This window comes from Pelodiscus sinensis, chromosome 1, assembly GCF_049634645.1.
Source record: "Pelodiscus sinensis isolate JC-2024 chromosome 1, ASM4963464v1, whole genome shotgun sequence".
Lineage (NCBI taxonomy): Eukaryota > Metazoa > Chordata > Testudines > Trionychidae > Pelodiscus > Pelodiscus sinensis.
In genome coordinates, this window is record NC_134711.1 from 71,822,711 (window position 1) to 71,835,629 (window position 12,919).

The 12,919-nt window shown below is 40.4% G+C and overlaps 1 protein-coding gene across 2 annotated transcripts in view; it reads right to left on the reverse strand.

Annotated features, from left to right (window-relative positions):
* The window catches only part of PPFIA2 (PPFI scaffold protein A2), a 608,376-nt gene that overhangs the window by 10,404 nt on the left and 585,053 nt on the right, over window positions 1-12,919 (reverse strand). The window contains exons 23-26 of one of the 2 annotated variants that reach the window (XM_075932509.1): window positions 7,165-7,340; window positions 7,013-7,081; window positions 5,093-5,252; window positions 3,716-3,807 (exon numbers count right to left, since the gene is read on the reverse strand). In XM_075932509.1, coding sequence (XP_075788624.1) covers window positions 3,749-3,807; window positions 5,093-5,252; window positions 7,013-7,081; window positions 7,165-7,340 — 464 coding nt within the window. In that variant the 3' untranslated portion in view covers window positions 3,716-3,748. The remainder of the gene's footprint in view (window positions 1-3,715; window positions 3,808-5,092; window positions 5,253-7,012; window positions 7,082-7,164; window positions 7,341-12,919) is intronic. The other variant, XM_075932507.1, reaches the window with a different exon arrangement.

The window sequence follows — 12,919 nt, forward strand, 5'->3', positions numbered from 1 at the left end:
TTAAGAAGAATGGCTCAGGTTTGGGAATCTCCCTAACATCCTCAGCCATGAAGACTGAAGCAAAGAATTCATTTAGCTTCTCTGCAATGACTTGATCAATTTTGAGTGCTCCTTTAGCATCTTGATCGTCCAAGAGCCCAACTGGTTGTTTAGCTGGCTTCCTGCTTCTGATGTACTTAAAAGAAAATTGCTTCTATTTTTTGAATTTTTGGCTAGCTGTTCTTCAAACTCCTTTTTGGCTTTTTTTATTATATTTTTACACTTAATTTTACGTTTATGCTCCTTTGTATTTTCCTTGCTAAGATTTGACCTCCACATTTTAAACTATGCCTTTGTATCTCTCACTGCTTCTTTTTCTTGGTTGTTAAGCCACAGAAGAATTTTTTTGGTTTTCTTACCGTGTTTTTTAATTTGGGATATACATTTAAGTTGGGCCTCTATTATGGTGTCTTTGAAAAGTTTCCATGCAGTTTGCAGGGATTTTACTTTAAACAGAGCTCTAGCAGTAACAGACGAATTGGATAATTGTAAGTTCAATTTTTTTTTAGAAGTATTTGCAGTCCATGCCTTTGATGTGTTTTTTGAACTTTCACGGTAACTTACTTTCTACATGATCTCTTTCAAGCTTCATGCGTGCCGATTGAACTGAATGAAGGTTTTGTCATAAGGCAGTACTGGTCCCTAAATGACATGGACATAGAAGAATGCACAATCCTGCAACAATGATAATATAGCCTAGCTATAGCCAGAGAGCCTGTTTTATGGCACAGGGTCTTGAGACATTTTTAGCCAATTGTGCCAGACACTAATCACCAGATCAGGGGGGCAATAGTGCTAAACTACTGAGTCCCAATCAACTGTAATGAGTTGGGTAACAGATATTATCTTACATGGTTTGAAACCAGAACTGAATTTTCCCTATGTGATCACACAGTCTGACTTCAGAAGAGAACTTTAGAAATTATAGGTTGATGTCCTTTATGTCATTGGGCATTATGTTTCATCTAGTTACCCCTGTAATAAGTCTAAAAATATGTTTGTTTAATGCATATCCCCCAGATAGGCACCCAGTCTTAATGTGAACACATTAAGAGATGGAAAAAACTAAGCCTTCCTTTGATAGTGGAAGGGTTAGGGGGCTCTAGGGGTCACCAAATGAAACGAATAGGTAGCAGGTTTAAAACACCCCAAAAGGAAGCATTTCTTCATGCAACACAGTCAACCTGTGGAACTCCTTGCCAGATGATGTTCTGAAGACCAGGACTTTAACAGGATTTAAAAACTAACTATAGATAAATTAATGGAGGATAGGGCCATCAATAGCTAATAGCCAGGACAGTAGGAATGGTGTCCCTAGCCTCTATCAGAGGCTGGGAATGGGTGATGGGAGAGGGATCACTTGATAATTACCTGTTCTGTTCATTCCCTCTGGGGCACTTGGCAGTGGGCCATTATCAGAGGATAGGATAGTGGGATAGGTGGACCTTTGGTCTGACCCAGTATGGCTGTTCTTACATTCTCTGGATGAGGGACATCTCCGATGTATATACAGTAACAAAGTTAAATCAGCAATAATCTTTATTCCATTTCAATGCTTCAGACTCAAGATCTGATACCATGTAATAATCTATAGTCTCCTGGAACTTGCTGTTTCTAGGCTTGCTAGAAATAGTATGAGTCACAGTAACTAGACATTTTCAGCAAAGACAGAGGAGCATAAAAGTTGAATTTTGGAGGGAGGAGAATTTTGGAGGGAAAAATTGTTTACTTTCCAAAAAGGTAAAGCTTGATTACTGAGAGAAGAGCTTCTTTAAGATTGCTTATTAGCCAGAATATTTTGTCCAACCCTACCCTAAACCTACCCTACTTCCAACACTTAAGCTGTGTAGAAGACTGTGCAATCATAGTTGTGTCTGTAAAAAATAAACCCCCAACTGTGTAGCAATACATATCTCATCAAGAGAGGTGAATCCCTTAATGTGCTATGCAACACTGATTGTTTTATCTGTGCTGGCCTGTTCATTATTTGCCAAGGCTTAGATCATTCCAAGCCCTTCAATTGCCATTAAAAAAAAATCAACCTGACAGAAATGCTTCTTCCTGTTCTTTAATGTAAATACCTGGCGAAACTCAATCCTGAACTTGTAACAGTTTTTCTCTATATAAAAATTATGTGAATTTTACTTCACTGCCTTGCACAGAAAACAAAGCTTTATGCTATTGGAAAAGGGAGACTTTCAGTTTCCGCAGGCACTTGCATCTAGCCTGGGAGTTGCCTAGTTCCTATTGAAATCAGTGAGAGGTAGGCCCATATCCTCAAAGATATTCAGGTAGCTATGTCACCTGGCTTTACAGGTGGAAGGGCTACAAAAAAAAATCTCAATTCTTAAAAACCTTTTATGAAATAGTTTTTCAGTAACACACATGGCATATAAAGAATAATGGTTATGTGGTGTGAAGTTTCTTTTGTACTCATTGGGGGAAAATCTATGCATCTCCCTTGTGAGTAACACTGTAATCCAAACTTATGGTTTACTGTTTAATACACTATTGTGTATTTTTATTCTCTCTCTATATATATAAGTATATAGAAATGTAGAGGCAGCTAAATACTATGATGACAGGTGCTTTATAAATGCCTATGATTATTTGCTGAAACTTGAAATGGAAAGGAAAACTATGTTATTTAAGTAAAATTAGCATGAAATGGTGGCATATTAATGGAAATGCTCATTATATTATGTCTTCATGGTAGCAAACTATATTTTCACATATCTATATTTTGTTGAAAAGTATATTTGTCTAACTAGTACACTTGTTTAGATGACAAATGATGAGATATTTAAGTGATAGGAACTACAATATGCAACCTGACCCCTTTGTATATCTAGTCCAGTATCCTTTTATTGCCTGTGACAAATATCAGGTGTCTTGAGGAAAATAATGGATAATTTTAGAAGACTTTATCCACAGGAGATGTTTATACATGCCAACCATCACTCAAATGATGCCCTAAAGTGGATTTATAGTTCTGACTTTTTTTCTTAAGTAAATCTAGTGTAATTGTTCTCTCACATTAGCCTCTTCTCTAATCTGAAGTTCCCCAGTGCCCGATATACACAGACTCTTCCCTTTTACACCATTAGCTCATCCATAGAGAGATACCCTGAAGTTCCTCTGTCAAATTGTCTCTTCTTGGGGCACCAGAAGCATTTAGAGAAAGCTATCAGAGAGGCCTTATGCTGTGCCTTTACCCTATTTAGCTGAATGTAGGTTTCAAGACCCTGCCTCTCCCTTTGTCGTTGATAATGCCCCTCCCTATGTCGCTGCTTTACTGCTACTGCCTCCCCCAAGTCACTGGTACTAATATGTACTGTAACCACAGAACTCCTGAGCTCTCACAAGAAATGCATCTAGATGTCTCAACATGTTTTCTTGGTTAGCTGACATCACAAGCTACAGCATCTCTCTCTTAGCAGCCGTAGCCAGTTTATTAAACAGCTATTTCTTGCTCTTTCATGGGAATTCCTTTTGAGATGGGAGGTGTCCCCCAGACAGAGCTGCACTCGAGATTTTTTAAAAAGTAAATAAACTAGACCTACTTAAGAAGGGGTAAATGGACCCCATCTTGGCTTCATTTCAATAATGTCAGTGAATATGGGCTAGAGTGTACATTTATATGCAGCTTCCGGGATGGCTTTTTCTGAATACTCACAGCAATTCAGTGCTGGCTTCTTTGCTAGCCTTGTCAACATGAGTATGTGCGAACTGTAGAGCTGTCTAACCTCTGCAATCGTGATGAAGCAACTGCAAATGGGAAAAAAACCCTCTTTAGAATAATGAAGAAAATAAATTAATATTTTTCCGTCCCTGAAAATGTGATGTAAATTACTATGTAGCTCATCCAGTCCATCCTTCTGGGTTTGGTCTGGTCTATAAAACTCATTTAGAGTTGCTACATGTTTGAGATACTGTTAAAAAAATCTAACTGCTTCAAGAAAAATAAGAGGATTTTCTGATGCCCATGTTATTGTTGATACCGCATCACACGTGTGCATTACAGTTTATAGCAAAATAATGTTCATATCAAAAGATGGTGAGAAGCATGGTCCTGCAGGAGGATAAATGGCTCAATGGACACAGGACTATGAGTCAGGTAGCCCTGAACTCATAGCAGCAACAGACTCCCTACACTGAGTAACTTTGGCAAGTCACTTTCTGCTTAATTCCCTAGCTGTAGAATGGGATTAATACTCTCTACCCTCAGAGCTCATTAATGGATGAGGTGCTCATATCTGATGATAAAAGGTTTATAGTACCTTTATAGCTGGAAACTACCTTTAAACTGATCCCTCCTGCCTTATGACTGCACAATTGCTAAAAAGCACAGAATAGAGAAAAGCATGATCATGAGCAGTGCAATCAATGGAATCAATGATTTGGTTAGTAACTTATGCCATTTGTGCTACTATAGGTTTTTTTTCTTGTACATAGAATGTAGGAGGATATATTTTCATACCAAATTCTTTAAACAGCTTCAAAAATAATAACCACCAATCTATTCTGAAGACTGAGAAAATTAGAAGAATTAGCAGGTAGACCTAGAAACACTATGAAGAATGACATACTTTCCCCTCTAGCTCTTTTATATAGAAAAAACCCTGTGATCAACTCATTTAATCACAGAATAGTAAGATAGTACTAGACAGTTGTCAGTAATTGCAATGTGGCTTTTGCCTTCTGTTTACACTACCTACTCAGGGTCCTGATATTTAATGTAAACCAAGCCCAGTTATTTTATGGGTAAGCATAGAGGTCAAATAGAAAAATAAAAGAAATAGTACTGAAAGCTCAGATTCTGGAAGACAACTTGAAGGAGAAGGGGTACACAATGAAGCTGACTTTCCCTCCACAATTTGAGCTCTGATTAAACCTCTATTTTACCTGTGACTCTACTGAATGTGTTCTTTTCTAGGCTTATGCTAACTGCCTGAGCTCATAGTATTAGATAAACATGCTTGAGCTACAAGTTAATGCCGCAAGCTAGTATAAACCTCTTGCTTTTGAGAATAAGTGCAAAAGCACTTCATACCATCAGTTGCCATTTTTCGTGACTGCCCTGATGTTGTAGTTAATCTGAATCCAGCTGGAAGTGTTTCTGAGGAGCCAGGCATCATGCTGATTCCATGGACCTCACGTGGAGGGAACTGTCTTCGCCAAGAAGGTCCACGTCTGAAGTTCTTGTCATCGTTCTGTAAATACAAATGTTTGTGTTTGATAAAACTAAATTAAATTCACTATTTGTTATCTGGATGGTTGCATCTTCTCTCGCTGTTTATGTTTTTGCAAATAGATTACTACAAGTTTCATTTCATTTAATGAGAAGAAAACGTATATGAGACACTTTGATTTTCTTCAGAAACCACCTGACAGAGTAAACAGATGAAGATTTGAGGGGGAAAAACCCTCTTCTCCAGTATTTCAGAGAGGCATGAAGTGTTTCAAAATAGATTATCAATTGATTTAAAAGCTAGGAAGCAATATATGATCAAATGAGAAGGATTAAAAGGTAAGAAAATAATAGTAGAACTGAATGGATTTAAAAGATGTGTTCAGTTAAATTTCATGTCTGATTTTACTGTTTTAAGATTTTGGAATTACATATATGTTCTTTTGTCAAAATAAATCCAAGTCACTTGTCATACTGTTTTTCTATACTCCACCTGCTAGTCCCGGTTAGGGATGTTAAAATGCATTTAATTACATAATCATGTAACTACTGAAAAATTCAGTGGTCACATTGGGGGGATAGGCAGCTCAATGGGAGCCAGAGCATGTGGGGAGCCAGCTTTATCAGAGGCAACAGCATGTGGGGATGGCTGCATGTAACTGCATGTTAACCAATGATCCCATTCTCATCGGTTAACCATGTAAACAGTTACATATTCACATCCTTAGTCATGGCTGGGCTAGGGAGGTACAGGCCTTTCTCTTCCCCTGGACGGGCTGACACATATTAGACTTTATAGTTTGAAAAATAATTTCATTTTATGGAAAAATTTATACCGTGTTTGTAAACACATACAGAAAATCCTAAATGGAAACAATGAGACTAATACATAAAAGACTAATATCCTGTGTCCTTCTCTCAGTGTATCTCTGCCAATTTGGCAATTTGGCTGGGAGCACAGCTCTTATGGCAATACTGCCACCAGCAGCACCACAGACATGAGGATGCAATACCATGACCACCCCCAGTACCTTTTGGGTTAGGACCCCCATGGTTACACCACCATGACATTTCAGATTTTAAATATCTGAAACTGTGAAATTTACAGTATTTAAAAGCTTATGATCATGAAATTGACCCAAACAGATCATAAATTTGGTAGAGCCCTTTAACCCCTAACCTGCTCACTTCCACTCAGTTCTTTGCCTCAAACATGGGGAAGCATCTCTCTAAGCCCTTCTAATTGTGTCATCCTAGCCTTTTTCTGTCAGAACAAGAAAGAAAGTTGAACTAAACATTAAAACCTTAAACCCTCAGATTATTTTAAAGATGGAGATCCGAGAAAAAAATCTTCAAGGACTAGGGTGAAGATAAATTCATTAGCATGTGTGTGAAGTCATCTTTCCTACTATGGTGACAAATACTATAAAATGTCTATGAGGAAATTAATTTCCCATTTAATGCAGGATTTGGATAGTGTGCCGTATAAATACCCTCACTGATGATGAAAAGAAATATTGAACAACTGCCTCATTCTCTGAACATTGTGTAGCCTGAGGCAAGAATCCTGTGGGAAAAAAATGTATGGTGGTCATATAATTGACTAGTGTTTCACATAGACACAAGGGACATCAGAAAGGTAGCACAGGTAACATTAATTTTGGTATTTCTTAATTTTTGATTGTTTGACTTTTTAGGCTTAATAACATGTATGTTATTTGTATGTGCATTTGTATCCTGGACTGTGTAGTTTTCCATTTTTAAGCAAGTTAAATTACTCACTTCATCAAGTCGTCTCTCAGTTCCAAGTGCTAAAAGATTGTTGTATTCTCTCTCAAGGATTTGCCGTGCCTACATATAAAACAAACAATTAAACTAATTGAAAATGAGTAAAAATTAAATCAAGACAAATTTAAAATCATGAAAGGACTTGCCTGGGTGTTTTGTGTTGGAATCTGTAGTAATAAAGCTAAACTGCTGTAATCAAAGTTTTCATCCAGGGCTATAAGTGACCCATGTACACCACTTTCTAAGACATTATTTGCATATTCTCGTAGTCCAATAGCCTGTATCCAGCGTATGACTCGATCATTGCTCCAAACCAATACATCTGCAAACACACACAATATAGTATCAGTTCATTGTTAATTGAACTTTTGTAAGTATACAAATACATGTATCTACATTAAAGGCTTTGCTATTAAGGATTTTGGGTGAATGGGGGGGCAGTTAATTAACTGGCATATTTGGCTAAGAATTCAGAATGTGGGAGGGGCTTCTCGACTGAGGCAGAGGAATGGAGTGTGGACTTCAGGATAAGGTCAGAAATGAGGGGTACAGAGTGTAGGAGGAGGATCTGGGCTGGGGCAAGGGATTGGATGTGGGGATGGGAAGAGGGCTCCAACTGGGAGTGTGGGCTCTGGGAAGGAGTCAGGGATGAAGGATTTGGAATGTGGGATCATGTATGGGGTTCAGTCTCGAGGCGGTGTATTTCCAAGAGGCAATGGTTCTTCCCTGAAGGTATTCGGAGGCAATAAGCACACAAATTGGGTGAAGACTTAAAAAATTTACGAAGCAAATATTAGAATAAAATACAATACTAATTAAGCCTAAGCAAATCTTAAAATAAAATGCAATATCTGTTAAAAAGTACAATACTTATTAAACCTAAGCAAACCTCAGAATAAAATGCAATGCCTACAATGCTGCCGGGAACCCCCTGAAGAAGGTCAGCGGATGGACCCCAGTGGCTAGTGTGTAGCACCTTCCAAGGCTTCGGTTTATGCCGAGGTTCCAATGTTAGGAATATTCCCAGCCTTTATATACTGTTGGATCTACAGCAATCAGACCTGTTGTTTTGAGAACCTAACAAGATAGTTGATACATTGCATATTTCCCCAGGCCAAATAATTAGCATTACCAGGTGGGAAACATTAAGCACAGATAGCTCTGTGATCTTCCCAAGCGCTCCTATACTCCCAAGGTGAATGGCCTTGGGACCTGTCCCAGAACTTGTCGAAAGTCAACAGTGCATTCGTACACTGTACCATCTTAAGCAAACAGCTAACTCTTCGAGAATAACAAAAGAATAATAAGAAGCAAAAAGCACAAATGGCTGCCTAGAGTGTCTAAGCCTGACAGATACAGGCATAAAAGGAATGATTGCAGTACACCGCCTAATTTCCTCGACCTCACAAGAGTCTTCCGCATTTCCACTACAGGTGGGAATTTGGGTGTGGGAGGAGCCTAAGGGTTGAGTTTTGGGGCACGAGAAGAGTTTCAGCTAAGAGCAACAGAGGCTTGTCATAGATACCAGGGAACCACATGGAGCCAAGCAGGAAACCTATTGTCCCCATGCTTGCTGGACTATAAACCAGACAATTCAATGAAAATCAGAAATGCCAGTTCATAGAACTTTCTGGTTGGTACAGGGTTGGACAACACAGCTTTTACTGTATGTGGTAGTTAAGCTGCTAACAGCACTTTGCATACAACATTAGGAAAAGATGTTTGTACCATATACCTAACATTTATTATTTTACTTGCATGTGTGGTATTTTGCATCTCTAATCAAGGACCACTTTTTAATTATCCCCTTAACATCTTAAGTCCCAGATGTGAATAACTATGAGCCACTGACATCACCCAACAGCAGTAAAGTTAATTTAAATGGAAAGCAAAAAAAAAAGAGCCAGATTTCCTCCCTGACTCCTGGTGCTGCTTATTGTACCACCAGCACAAGGAGGCTGGAAAACTGTTATCTTGGAATTCTTCTTTGAGGAGGAATCCTGAGCTTGTGTAGAGCCAGGGTAATTGGTCTTCTAGTGCTTTCACATGTCAATTCCAATGCAGGTATGTGTGTGTCCCAAACACAATTGCTGGATTTTTCCCTCCTAGTGGTATCTGTTGGGCCTGCCTCATTGCCCTCTAGTGCTCTGTATGCTCATAGCACTGATACTATCCCACTTTTCTTCAGTTCCTTCTTACTGCCTCAGCCAATTTTCTCATAATGGCTTTTCTATTTCTTTAGTTACTGTAATTTGGTAGTAGGTAGTTTTTAATAGATAGCTTCAGTGCTCAGAGTCAAGATTAATTGTGGCTCTGAGGCAGGTGTTGAGGCTGTCTCCATCAGGAAGACTTTCAGTCTTGCTTTGTTGTCCTTTTTGTGCAGGGTTTGAAGTCTGTGCAGATTTGGCAGGTGTCTTTCCCTGCAGATTCCTCCAAAATCACTTGAGACAACTCGAGTGTGGATTACTCAAAGGCACAGAGTTAACACAGGAAGTGCAGGGCTTGAAGATCAATGACTGAGGCATACCCTGGCACCAGGAGGAAGACAACCCCACTAAGTGCAAAAATGTCAATGTCTCTAGTATCTGATGCGTCAGCCCTCAAATGGGGAGTCCACTTACGGTCCCTCAGAACTTGGATCCCAAGAAGACCTTTCCCTCCATGTCAACATCAGGGAGCTCAGGGTAGGGATTTCTACCTGACATTAAGAACATGATTGTTTGGGTCTCACAGACAATAGGCCAGCTATGCTCTACATAAACAGACAGAGCAATGACTCTTCTCCCCCAAACTCAGGAAGCAATCTGACTGTGGAAGCTTTTCATTGGTCATTCCAGTAGTCTAGAAGGGTATGTCTAGACTACATGGCTCTGTCGATGGAGCCATGTAGATGAGTTTACTAGACATAGGAAAATGAAGCGGCAATTTAAATAATCGCTGCTCCATTTACATCAAAATGGCTGCCACGCTGTGCCAATCAGCTGTTTGGCAGCACAACGGGGCAGTCTGGACACGCCACGGTCAACAAGGGAAGCCTTTGTCGACTGCTCAGGTAAACCTCATTTTATGAGGCAAACCTGAGCAGTCGACAAAGGCTTCCCTTGTTGACTGCCCCGCTTTGACACCAAACAGCTGATTGGCCATTTTGATATAAATGAAGCGGCGATTATTTAAATTGCCGCTTCATTTTCCTATGTCTAGAAAACTCATCTACATAGCTCCATTGATCCATGTAGTCTAGACATACCCGAAGTCTCCTGTCTTCCAGGAATGCAGAGCCAGCTGGAAGATCACCTCAGCAGGTCTTTCTTCTCTCACCACAAGTGGCTCCCTCCAACCATACATTGCAGGGGACATCTGCTAATGGTGGGAGATTTCCCTTGTGGATTTTCTTGCTACCTGTGACAACAGACAATACCATCAGTTCTGCTCCCTGTGAGGGCTTAGTCCAGGGTCTCTCACAGATGTGTGAATATTGTCATGAACAGTTCTACTGGAATATACATTTCTTCCTACATGGCTGATTCACAATATTCTGATGAAGACTGTGTGAGGCTGAGCACAGGTTATTCTCATACCCGTGTTGTGGCTTAAGCAATGTTTGTTCAATACTGTCTTAAGGCCTTTCTGTGAAGCCCCACTATGGGTTCTGTTATATCAAGACTCCTAAAACCACGATCACTTGTTCCATCTGAACTTCAGCTTTCTTCATTGGATGGCCTGGAAACGTCACAGCTGATTCTTAAGGAGCAAGTTTGCTTAGAGCAGTCCTACTGGGCAATAGAAAATCTTCCACCAGGGCAACCAGCAAAATGGAAGTGAATCTCAGTCTGGTCCTCCCAATATGTACCTCCTCCTTTCACCCATGCAGTCCTTCTTGCAGCTCATCATAGAATACCTTTTGCTGCTGAAACAAGGTCTGGCCCTCTCTTCAGCCCAGAATCACCTAGTGGCTGTCTCAGCTTTTTATCCCAAGCTTGACAATCAATCTGCTTTTTCCCACAGAATAGTGGTCCATTTTTTCAGTGCCTGGAGAGGTTGTATGCCAATATTAGAGAGCCCATTCCTCCCTCCAATCTGAACCTCATCTTGTCAAAGCTCACAGGTCTATTTTTTGGTCCACTAACAACATGCTCATTAGTACATCTTTTCTGGCCATCAGTTCAACCACATAAGAGTAAGAGATCTGGGCCCTCACACTGGAACTTCTTTATACAGTCTTCTTCAAGGACAAAGTCCAGCTCTGCCCACACTCATTGTTCATCCCAAAGGTGGTGGCACACTTCCACTGCACTCAAGCACTCTTCCTACCACATGCAAAAAGTGGAACGTTGCCTACACTCTTTGGATGTTAGACAGGCACTGGCTTTCTATATACCAAGGACCCTACCATTCCTATTCATAGCGATAGCAGAGAGAATGAAAGGCCCCCCTATCTTTGCCAAGATAATTTCATCCTGGATTATGTTATACATCCAAGTGTGCTACAACCTTGCTGGTATCTCACCACTGGCTAATCTGACTTCTCTCTCTATAGGATCACAGGCCTTGGACATCTTATATTGCAAGCTGGTGTAGGGGTGTAAAAAACGCCTAAAATGGTTAACTGGTTAAATGACTTATTCAAATTTTTAACCACCAGCCATGGGAGGTGGGTTGTTCCAATCCCAGCACAGCCATAGGAGGTGGGGGTGCTCCAGCCTTGGTCCTGCTGTGGCCACCACTACTTCAGCCCCATGGGCTGGGAGAGGATGGTGCTCCAGCTCTGCTGGTCTGCCACAGCTTAGGACCTGCCAGCTGGGCTGCCATGGGTGTGTGGGGGTCTGTTCCTGCCGACTGGGCCCTCTGGTTAATGGTTACCCAGTAGGCGTGTCACTAAGGCCAATGCTCTCCAGGTAACAGGTTAACCATTTAACCTTTTACATCCCTAGTATTCAGGACATCTGCAGAGCAGCAGTGCAATCATTGGTGCACATGTTCTCAATATTCCATGCAGTCTAGAGATGATGCCAGCTTCGGTAATGCAGTCTTGCATTCAGCTTGTCCTTGAACTACCAATCTATTTCCTATGACTGCTTGTTAGTTGCCTATGTTAGAAGGGATTAAGTGCAAACACTCAAAGAGGAAAAATGGTTACTAACCTTTCCATAACTGCATCTGAAGGAGAATGGGATCAGCAAGGCCCTTTATACTAGTGCTACGAGCACATGGTACCACAAGGCCCCAAAACTGATCCAATGGATACCACTAGGGGGAACAAATTCCAGCAACTTTATTGGGGTGCACTTACCTACACTGGAATGATATGTGCAATTCATCTCAAAGAGCAATTATTAGAGAAAGGTTAATAAATTTTTCCTCCAATACCCATTCTGCAGTCCCTGACACAGGGAACATGCCAAGATTTGTGAGGGGAACTGACTGAAATACCATGTGTTCCAGACATACCTGTCTGGTTCCACTCCCCACTGGGGTTTTTTACAATCAGCACATATTGGAAAGCCTGAGCTGCAATAACCTATGATGGGGCCAGGACTAGTCAGAAACCAATTCTACCATATTCTTCTCATGTATACCCAGCAAATACTGGGCATAGAAGCGAATTTGACTATAAGACCTCACCACCTATGACACCATCTCACATATTCCATGAGGCAAACACATATTCTGGTGTAGCAATTATTTCTGTTCCACTAGTTCCTGTATTTTCCATTCTTCCAAAAAATGTTGCACTTGAAAGGAGTTCTCTGAAAATGCTCTGATTTCCTCTAACACTAGGCAATGTTTAAAGGAACCAAAGGCTTGTGATAATGGGAAGGAAAATGTCACTTATAAGTACAAGACCTATACCTTGAGCTTGCATGCTGTCTTGGAAGTCTTATGTAGAAAATACTTTAAAAC